This window comes from Paramormyrops kingsleyae, chromosome 19 (genome assembly GCF_048594095.1).
Source record: "Paramormyrops kingsleyae isolate MSU_618 chromosome 19, PKINGS_0.4, whole genome shotgun sequence".
Classification (NCBI taxonomy): domain Eukaryota; kingdom Metazoa; phylum Chordata; class Actinopteri; order Osteoglossiformes; family Mormyridae; genus Paramormyrops; species Paramormyrops kingsleyae.
In genome coordinates this window covers 23,511,212-23,521,661 of record NC_132815.1, presented here as the reverse complement: position 1 = coordinate 23,521,661, position 10,450 = coordinate 23,511,212, and the positions used below count along the sequence as shown (strand labels likewise).

The 10,450-nt window shown below is 42.6% G+C and overlaps 1 protein-coding gene across 20 annotated transcripts in view; it reads right to left on the bottom strand.

The window, feature by feature from the left end:
* Window positions 1-4,236: 4,236 nt before the first annotated feature.
* map7b (microtubule-associated protein 7b) overlaps window positions 4,237-10,450 on the bottom strand; it is a 36,712-nt gene continuing 30,498 nt past the window's right edge. For 19 of the 20 annotated variants that reach the window (XM_072702576.1, XM_072702577.1, XM_072702570.1 and 16 more), the window contains 10 exons: window positions 10,218-10,354; window positions 9,210-9,496; window positions 8,949-9,129; window positions 8,686-8,857; window positions 8,371-8,472; window positions 7,458-7,508; window positions 7,318-7,372; window positions 6,919-7,030; window positions 5,978-6,186; window positions 4,237-5,885 (listed from right to left, as the gene is read on the bottom strand). In XM_072702576.1, the coding sequence (XP_072558677.1) occupies window positions 5,872-5,885; window positions 5,978-6,186; window positions 6,919-7,030; window positions 7,318-7,372; window positions 7,458-7,508; window positions 8,371-8,472; window positions 8,686-8,857; window positions 8,949-9,129; window positions 9,210-9,496; window positions 10,218-10,354 (1,320 nt within the window). In that variant the 3' untranslated portion in view covers window positions 4,237-5,871. The remainder of the gene's footprint in view (window positions 5,886-5,977; window positions 6,187-6,918; window positions 7,031-7,317; window positions 7,373-7,457; window positions 7,509-8,370; window positions 8,473-8,685; window positions 8,858-8,948; window positions 9,130-9,209; window positions 9,497-10,217; window positions 10,355-10,450) is intronic. The other variant, XM_072702572.1, reaches the window with a different exon arrangement.

Genomic DNA, 10,450 nt, shown 5'->3' with positions numbered 1-10,450 from the left:
GTAACACTTGGAGGACATTAAGGTCAAATGTATCTGCCCCCCCTAACAGCACAACTGACCCCAGTCTGACCCCCCAGTTGAAATGGTCTCGATCCGTCACTAAGTCCATTCGCTTTTCAAAGCAGGTAAGAGCTTCACAGGCAGCACCAGCTCCAAGGCACGGCAGCAATTAAAGCATTTAGAGATGCCAATAATTGCTGTCCTTTTCTTTATTTGACTTCCTCTGCTGCCCCCGGGAGGATGGGCTCCCCCTTCCAATCTGGTTCCTCCGAAGGATTCTTCTTGTTACCTCTGGCTTGCTCACTGGAGGCTTTGGGCAGGGATAAAGTAAAGTGTATATCATCCACACGACACAGCCTGCCTCTGAAATCATCATTATGGAAGGTCCTACTTGCCTGACTTGAGAGGATTTCCGGAGCTTTGGTTTGCGCAGGGACATGGAATTAAATGTAAGCAGAGAAATTCCGTAATCCCAATGCATATGACAAGTAATTGAGATTACTTATTTTATGTTTGTTAATCACTAAATTAAAATAAAACTGTTTCCTAATTGATTTTTATCCTTTTAATGCCTGCCTGAGGTTTATGCATGGGTATGGTGCAGCTGTGTTTGGGTAAGGTTGTTTTATATCTGTATAATAAATGCATATGAACTGCAAGTAATTATCATAATATTTTGACCATTGTAGGGGAAAGATGTGTACATTGAGGATATGTACATTGTGCCAACATGAAAGAATGTGCAGACAGACCAATTTGTTGGCTTTCCTGTGAGTTTGCCTTATGTCACACATAGAACAAAAAAGAAAAATTAACGGACTTTACCTGTAATTTTTAATTTATGAGAATGATTTGCATTTGAAGGATGCTGTTGTATGTTCTCCCCATGGGGTTTCCTCCAGGTGCTCCCCTGTGTGCGTGTGCGTGTGCGTGTGCGTGTGCGTGTGCCCTGTGATGGGTTGGTGCCCCATTCTGGATTGTTCTGGAACCCTGAATAGAACAAGCGGTTTCAGAATATGGATGGATGGATGGATGGATGGAAGCCGTTGTCTTCCCAGCATGGAGTGGTATGAGTGGATCTGAGTGCTATTTTTTTATGTGTAAGTTTTTTTACAGTTCACATTTTAAGGGCCCTTTCACACTAGAAGTGTTTGGTTTGTAATACTGTGAAACATTTATTCATTTGTGGTAGTATACACTCACCTAAAGGATTATTAGGAACACCTGTTCAATGTCTCATTAATGCAATTATCTAATCAACCAATCACATGGCAATTGCTTCAATGCATTTAGGGGTGTGGTCCTGGTCAAGACAATCTCCTGAACTCCAAACTGAATGTCAGAATGGGAAAGAAAGGTGATTTAAGCAATTTTGAGCGTGGCATGGTTGTTGGTGCCAGACGGGCCGGTCTGAGTATTTCACAATCTGCTCAGTTACTGGGATTCTCACGCACAACCATTTCTAGGGTTTACAAAGAATGGTGTGCAAAGGGGAAAACATCCAGTATGCGGCAGTCCTGTGGGTGAAAATGCCTTGTTGAGGTCAGAGGAGAATGGGCCGACTGATTCAAGCTGATAGAAGAGCAACTTTGACTGAAATAACCACTGGTTACAACCGAGGTATGCAGCAAAGCATTTGTGAAGCCACAACACGCACAACCTTGAGGCGGATGGGCTACAACAGCAGAAGACCCCACCGGGTACCACTCATCTCCACTACAAATAGGAAAAAGAGGCTACAATTTGCACGAGCTCACCAAAATTGGACAGTTGAAGACTGGAAAAATGTTGCCTGGTCTGATGAGTCTCGATTTCTGTTGAGACATTCAAATGGTAGAGTCAGAATTTGGCGTAAACAGAATGAGAACATGGATCCATCATGCCTTGTTACCACTGTGCAGGCTGGTGGTGGTGGTGTAATGGTGTGGGGGATGTTTTCTTGGCACACTTTAGGCCCCTTAGTGCCAATTGGGCATCGTTTAAATGCCACGGCCTACCTGAGCATTGTTTCTGATCGTGTCCGTCCCTTTATGACCACCATGTACCCATCCTCTGATGGCTACTTCCAGCAGGATAATGCACCATGTCACAAAGCTCGAATCATTTCAAATTGGTTTCTTGAACATGACAATGAGTTCACTGTACTAAAATGGCCCCCACAGTCACCAGATCTCAACCCAATAGAGCATCTTTGGGATGTGGTGGAACGGGAGCTTCGTGCCCTGGATGTGCATCCCACAAATCTCCATCAACTGCAAGATGCTATCCTATCAATATGGGCCAACATTTCTAAAGAATGCTTTCAGCACCTTGTTGAATCAATGCCACGCAGAATTAAGGCAGTTCTGAAGGCGAAGGGGGTCAAACACCGTATTAGTATGGTGTTCCTAATAATCCTTTAGGTGAGTGTACACTACAAATAATGCCATGAAAAACAGGCAAAAAATAGCGTGTGCATTGGGATAATGCATTGGGTATAAGAAATGCACATTATAGATGAAATATATAAAATTAGTATTATTATTCATAATACAACAAACACTCCCCAGGTTCTGGCGGTCGGTGTTACAATATTTAAACTTCACAATGGGTATGATCATTCAATAAATTACATGAGATATTCAACACTTTATTATAAAATAGTCTTTACTTTCAGTTTTGAATACATTTGACATATTGGGTATTTTGTTCAAATTTATTTCTACTCAGTAGCTGTTTTTATGTATATATAGTTATTTTTTATTGTTTGTTTACTTCTTTTTTGTAAAAATATAAATTACAGTGGTACCTCAGTTCTCAAACTCATTAGAACTCGAATTTCTTAAGAGTCGAACCAACCAGTTTGAAAAAAAATTACCTAGAACTCGATCTGAATCTCAGAAGTCAAACCGTGAACGCCGACCTAAGATAACTTGTACGCGCGGGGAAATTAGTCACGTGGCCTGTCTCTCAGCGGAAACAAAGGGTAAAGCTTCAGTCTCAGCCTCGCATTCGCTGTGATAGCACCGTGCATGTTTACACTAACTGAATACATATATTTAGACAGTAAAAATACATTTAGACAATTATAGACAATAATAAACCATTAATACATTTAATTATAATAATATTGTCGTGCCCAGCGGGAACGGAACGGAGACAAAGGCGCAGACGTCAGGGTATCAGGGAATACAGGGTTTAATTACAGGTAAGGCAGGCAAAACGCAGACGGACAATACAATGACTGGGCTGGGGAAGCAAACTGAAACGCGGACATGGGGTTAACGAGGGGGGGTGGCACACGGAAGGAGCGGACGATCGGGGCAGGATGCATTGTTTTTTTTAACTTTACACATTGTTTGGATACATTTATTTTCTTACTTTACAAATTACTGTTTTGATAAATGTGTTTAATACAGTATATGCTCTTCTTGTTTTATCCGGTTCATTTTGTGTTTAAATGCTAAAAAACAAAAACATATTTAGGTGTAATGTTGGCTTTGCAAAAACTGTATAAATGGTCTTCATGTAACGATATAGCTTCAGTACGGTTTCATTCCTGATGAAAATTAATTTCATGTATCCAGAATAACGCAAAAGATAATGAGATAATGTTAAACGAAATTAATATCCAGAATGCTTCAGATTTTGAAATATCAATATCAAATTATCAATACATATTCTGAATCGCCTAAAGAGATATCACACCTCTGACCCCGACAGCCCCCCCCCTCCCAGCAATGGGACGTCAGGTCTTCTGGGATGTGAAGTCGTTTTTGTCCGTCGCTCCAGCAGGCAGCCAATGTCTCATAAGATTCCTGTGTTGTGCATTGATACATCAACATACATAATGTAATATAGTTGTTTTTGATATTTTCTTTTAGATTGTTCAGTTCAATGACCCAATGCCAATAACTGACCTAATCCTACTGAATAAGGTCAACACATAAAGGAAAGTTACATTTTAATGTTTATCATCCATCTGTTTTATATATCTGCTTATGCTATTCTTCAATGATCAAAAGTTAAATGCTGAGTGAGACCAAGTCATAATGAAAGTCAGCTGGTAAACCATGTATGAGCCTTGGGAGAAGAATCATAAATACTAAACAGGCTGGCCAGCCTCAGTGGAGCCAGGTTTGTCCATAGAATGATCTGATTTCCAGATTTCTGCGTAATTTTTTAAAAAAGTCGGGATTTTCATTGGCTGACTTTGAATCAAATGCAGTTTCAAATAAGCCCAGTCATGCGTCCCTGTGACACAGCAGTCATTGTTTCACAAATAATATTTATTGTTTTTTTTTGTTTTTTTTTTTACATGCCATACAGATTGAATAATGGAAAACTATTAGAGTTTTGACAGAGGTATCATTAAATCAAGCATCTATGAACATGGACTAGTGTGGAGTGGACTGTGTGAAAACAGGACACAAAATCAAATCAGGAAATCCCAAATCAGAACTAAAACCATTTAATGACTATCACAGACCTCCAAATGATCAGTAAATGCATTTGCTGGTTATTCTGTTTTCAAAGCTTTGTTATCTATTTTAACAAAATATACATCTTGGAAGTATATTTCTCTGTATATAGACATATAATATTTAACTTTTTTTTTTTTTTTTTTTACATAATAAATGATCCCTGGCTTTAATATCAAATCAAATAGAGAGCGTACCGGGGACCTAGCCCGCCAGTACAACTCAAATCGTACAAAGAAATTTCATTATTCCTGAAACAATTCTCGTTAGAATCGTGCAGAAGTGCAAAGCTTTGAGAACGAGTGCTTACAGAGTGGAACATGGAAATTAACATCCCAAAAAAAAAAACAACCCAAACCTAAAGACTCAAACTGCATGAAAGTCACATTCCAGGAATGCAGTTTTTTTTTTTAAATTCGATGTCTTCTAAGCACTTTGCTCTGAAACGAACAATTACTTTCAAAGACCGTTCAAATCTCATAGTCAAAATCTGATACGGCAAAAGATAGAGTCCATGACTAGCAGCATCGATCTGTAAGGTATTACTGACAGATGGTTAGGTGACTGGATCATCCCATTTCGAATCCACATTTTGGTATGCTCGCCTACTGCATCATCTGGCAGTCTTGCCAAAACACAAATGAGTCTCCCAACAGTTCCTAAGGTTTTTTATACTGCAAGGTGCATCTTATCTGACAAGTGAAATCACTAGTACCAGAACCTAAACAAAAGGGTATTCTGCAGTCTAGACACATGACAGCGTCTATATATTTTGCATTTTGTCCTTTAGTTGACATTTGAAATTATTAATTACTGGTTCTTTGGTTTTGGGGTTTAAGCTTTAATAACTTAGAAACTTTAATAACTAAGAAACCTTAGTGAATGGAACGAAACGGTTAAAGCCGAGAGCTTTACAAAAATAATAATAATTTCACATTAAAGCAATTAAAATAGGTTAAGTGGTGTGCAGCCTATTCTTAGTTTTCTCAGAGAAAGCAGGATGTCCTTTATCCCAAGATAGCACTCCATTCATACTGTATCTGCCCTCTTGTTTAAACGCCCGGTGTCTTTAACTTGACTTCAAACGCCGTTATTCCTACAGCAAATAGTTCTTCAAGTATTAGACGACATTACATCTGGTTTCAATGTACAGTAATTAGTATGGCCTGGATTCTAATGGCCCGTCACTCTATCGGATGCGGGTCAGTCGAGTGCAGAGCACACAAAGCAGGGTCACCCCAAGAGAGACGGAGGTCCAGCAGGAAAATGGCTTCAAGCTTCAAACTAACCCAGGCAGCTGTACCGTCCAGGGGTTCTCTTGATGTGCCAGTCTGGGAGAACAACTGCATTCTTCTTCAGGATAACCATGGCAGAGTGGCAAGCTAGTGCTGCCCACCCTGTGCCCAACCAGTCATAGCAAATCTACTGAGAGCAGAGGAGCATAATGAGTGTCTGGGTGACAGGTGTCAATTACACCATCAGCCAGGGGGTGCATGTATATGTTGGGGGGGTCTCACCTGTTGCCTGATGAACCTGGACCTCATCTGTACCAGCCAGTGGCCTCAGAGACCCGTTCTCCCTGAAGGCGACAACAGGAATCACCCCATTCTCTCCGTCCATGTCCAACCTGGTCATCTTAGTTCCGACTGACAAGTTGATGACTTCCTCAAAGACAGATGGTACAGGAATTCCATTCTCTTTTGACAGAGAGTCTCTTTCCGAGGAACTGTGGACGAAATGCACACAAAAGCAAGAAAATATCAACACTAAGCAGCTATAAAAATCCTTCTGTGAGCCTTTAGCATCTAATTCTGTTGTTGTTGACTATCAAAGAGCATTTGTTGTTACACTGTTATTCCATTGGAGTATCACAATTAGTCAAAAGTCTGGACACACCTACTGAAAATAATTTGTTTTTCAACTAGATAATGACAAACCTCGAGATTATGTAAATACTGTATTATCTATGAATTTGGAAAGAGATGGAATACCTTGACAGACGACCTGGCCCCCCAAACCCCCCAACCAAAACCCTATAGAGCTGCTTTGGGATGAGTTGGATCAAAGAGTAAGAGCAAGGTGGCCAACTTATGCCCAGAACTTCTGGAAACTGCTTCAGCACTGTTGGAGAAGCATTCCAGGTGGCTATAACTGGAAGCTGGTTGAAAAAATTTTGTCATCGAAGCAAAAAAGGGCTGTTTTGGATTGTTTGAATTTTGCGATGGTGAACACTTATTTTGGTTGTTGCAACATTTGAATTACATCGAGGTCTTTTACTATAAGGTGAATAACATAGCTTAAATGTGAGATAGAGTACCAGTCAAAAGTCTGGACACAAAGAAATCAGTTAATTGGGAGTTATGCAAATCATTTCTGTTTCTGTGTTGTTAAGCATTTGATGTGAAAATGTGAAATATGTAAAAGATGCTTTTGCTATTCATAAAAGCACCATTCTCACCATTCAGCAGCTGTAGTGAGCTCAGGCATGCTCTGGTCTCTATGCTCCAGGTCTGGTGCCCCCTCTGGGTGTGACTGAATAACTGCAGGTGCTTCAAGTTCCAGGGTGGGTCCTACATGCAGATGCAACGTGTTTAAAAACAAACAGTCTCGACGGTCCACAATGAATTTCACGACACTGCCCATAAATAAAACATTGCAACACGTTTCCAAGGTGGAGAATTGGTAAGATTATGGTATGTTTCACTAAGCAATAATGCCAAAATTATGTGCAGGGTTGTGGTGTAAGCCTCGAGACTATTGCAGGAAGCACAGGATGCAAGGAAGGGAAGCACACTGGACTGGATGCTAGTCTATCACAGTAAACCCAAAATATTTAAACTACAAAACAGGCCCATACCCATTTCACTGGTGCTCTGCTGAGAGACATCTCCATTTCTCTGAGAAGTAGATTTCTGAAATGTGAAGAGATTAAGGTGCATCAGTCTAGCCACAGGCCACAGACAAAACTGTAATTCACCAGCGCCCGACCCACAGTACCTTCTCCGGAGAATCCGACTTGCGGGTTCTCTTCATGATCTCCTCCAGTCGCTGGGGGAGATGATCGACATGCAAACCTCATGTTTATTAGCACATTTTCAAGTAAATTATCACAATGCAAAAAAATTGACAACTCCCTCAAGTAATAATCCTGTAAAAATGTAACTGTACTAATCACAAGTGATGATTACATTGTATTGGTGTAAAAAGCAGATTGTAAGCTAGTGTTCTACAGTTTCTTGGCTGGTAAATACCAGTTGTTAATTAATCCAGTCTCTGATGGCATAGAGTAGTTTCTCTCTACCCAGTCCTCAGGGAACCCTCAGATAGTCCATATTTTTGCTCATAGGAATTTTACTTACACAAAAATGTTCCAAGGGCAGAATGAAAAATGATTGGTCCAGGGAGAAAACCAATCAGATTGCAGAGGTGGTGGGTCCAAGCAACTAGAGGAGGCGGGACCAATCTTGGTCTCACCTCCTCTGAAATCTGATTGGATATGTTTCTGAACCAATAATTTTTCTTTCTGCCCCCAGAACATTTTTGTACAAAACTCCCATAAGCCATATTTTTGCTCTCTCCCAGCTCCCAGCCAATGAAGAGCACTGAATTCCTGGTTCAGTGCGCTGGGAGCTGGGAGGGAGAAAAAATGTGCACTGACTGAGGGTCCCCGAAAACTGGGTCGAGGGATCACTGACTTGACAATCACATTTGAGTTTGAGGTCAGCGATAAACTTAACAGCCCATAATACAACTTGCGTGTTGACACAATGTAAAAGCCTGCTTCCTTCAAACCATAACTAGAACTTTGGCATTTCAGCTAAACACTAAAGTATTTCTGTCACTTCTGTTCAGTTCTCTTGCTAGAGTGCTTTCTTACATCACACGACACTTGTTAATGAACCGGTCCCACCTTCTTCCTCTGCATGCGTTCAGCCTCCTCCTTCTGGAAGTGTCGCTCTCTCTCCAGCCTCTGCTCCGCAGCCACCCTCTGACGGGCCTCCTCTTCCTCTTTCTGAAAAAAAATCACACACGGGGTAATAGAGTATCTTACACACGCAGGCAGGAGATGGACACACCTGGCAGGATGTCACATGGAACAGTGACAAGTCAATGTGAGGCTGACATTTCTCAGAAGCGCTGCCCCATCCGACCTGAAACCCGGCACCTTAGCCAATGGGAGAGCAGGAAGGTGCCCTCAGCTGACAGGAAGTAGAAGCGCTCTCACTTGTTTCTGAAGACGCTCTGCTTCCTCCCTCTCCCTCTGGGCTCTCTCTTCCTCGGCGTGCTTCGCCTCCTCTTCCTCCCTCTTCTTCCTCTCTTCTTGCCGCGCGCGCTCCTCTTCCTCTCGCCTGGCCCGCTCCTCTGCCTTCCTGCGAGCCATCTCCTCCCTGCTACGCCTGTGTGGGACAAACCCACCCCCAAAACACAATAGTCAGGGCATTGTGGCAGAGGGTCTGGCCTGTGCGCGACTCCCAAGCATAAACCCACCTCTCGGCCTCTTCCTCCCGCCTACGCTCCTCTTCCTCCCGGTCCCGCTGCTCGCGGGCTTGACGCCGTTTCTCCGCCAGCAGCCGGGATGCCTCCTCAGGGTCCATGGTCCCGGCCATGGGCTTGGTGGAGGGCGAGGCTATGGGGATAGCTGGGGCAGGGGTCCCCTGCTGTGTCTCTTCTGGGGAAGGGAGGCAGTATGATCCCACTATTAGTGTTCGGCCCAGCGCTGGGGTCACCGCTAATACTGTACTAGCTTACCGATGTCAGACTCATCTCTAGGCGCCATGTCCTCTAAGGGCTCTGGGTCCATTTCAGCAGCTGGCTTTGTCACAGATACTGCTTCAGCTGCCAGTTCTGTTTCGGTCGCTGGTTCCGATCCATCCTCTGATTCTGCCACAGGTGCTGGTAGCTCTGGATTTGCTGGGAGCTTTGGCAGTGACTTGGATGGTCGCAGGTTTCCAGGGAACAGGGGCAGGCTGGGAAGGGTCCTGGAGGACTTCATCAGGGAGGGGTGCTGTGCCGGCCTGCTGGGTGCACTGGGTGCACTGGAGGGCAGACGACATGCTTATCATCAACTAACCACTGAATATTCGCTGCTTCACAGATATTTTTTTGTAATATCCAGTCGCATGTCATATGAGAAGCATATAAAATTGATACTTGCATGTTAAGTAGTCAGAAGAGAATTACAATTAGCACAAAATACATGGAGTCCCAGGTTACGAACAAGATCTGTCTTCAAGTCCAATTTGTAGGCAAGATGGAAAAATAACTCAGTACATAATAAAAAGAATTATAAAGTAATACAAGTAATTACATACAGTACTGTACTGTACCTCGAACCGATGAAGCTGCGAGATGTTTTCATGAGCGTCACAAAGCAGTCAGTGCATTCGTTTTTACGGACCATTGTATCGAACACAAATTTTTAATATAACTGACTTTATGGAAATCCATTCGAAAGTACGAGTTGTCCGTAAGTCAGATGTTCGTAACCTGGGGACTGTCTGTATAGTGAAAGCATGTGAGAGTCATACTAACACACCTGTAGTAATCTACTTAATGTTAAAGATTTCTGTGGTACGAAAATAAAATCCCAGATCAGCCCCCTAACATAAAAGATCTAAGAGTGACTGCTGAGGCCTAAACGATCTGTCCTGAGCTCTGTAGCTGCTGCCTGTTCCCATACTCACCCACACCAACATCAAATGTAAATAAGATGTAAATAACCATACGAAGCAGAGTGCCCACTGCAATTGCTCTTACCGAACTGGTGAGGGCGCTGGCACTCTATGCTTCTGGTTTCCAGGCGACCGTGACCTTTTGATGACAGCAGGTGTGGGAACAGAGAGGTTGCTCCAAGACTTCCTTACATAGTCTTTGTCCTTCGCTGGCTTAGCCACCTTAACAAAATACAAACTTTGTAGGAAGAGGACTATTTACACAACACAATGTGTACATGGGTGTTGCCATTAGAGTAACACAGTATAACGACACAC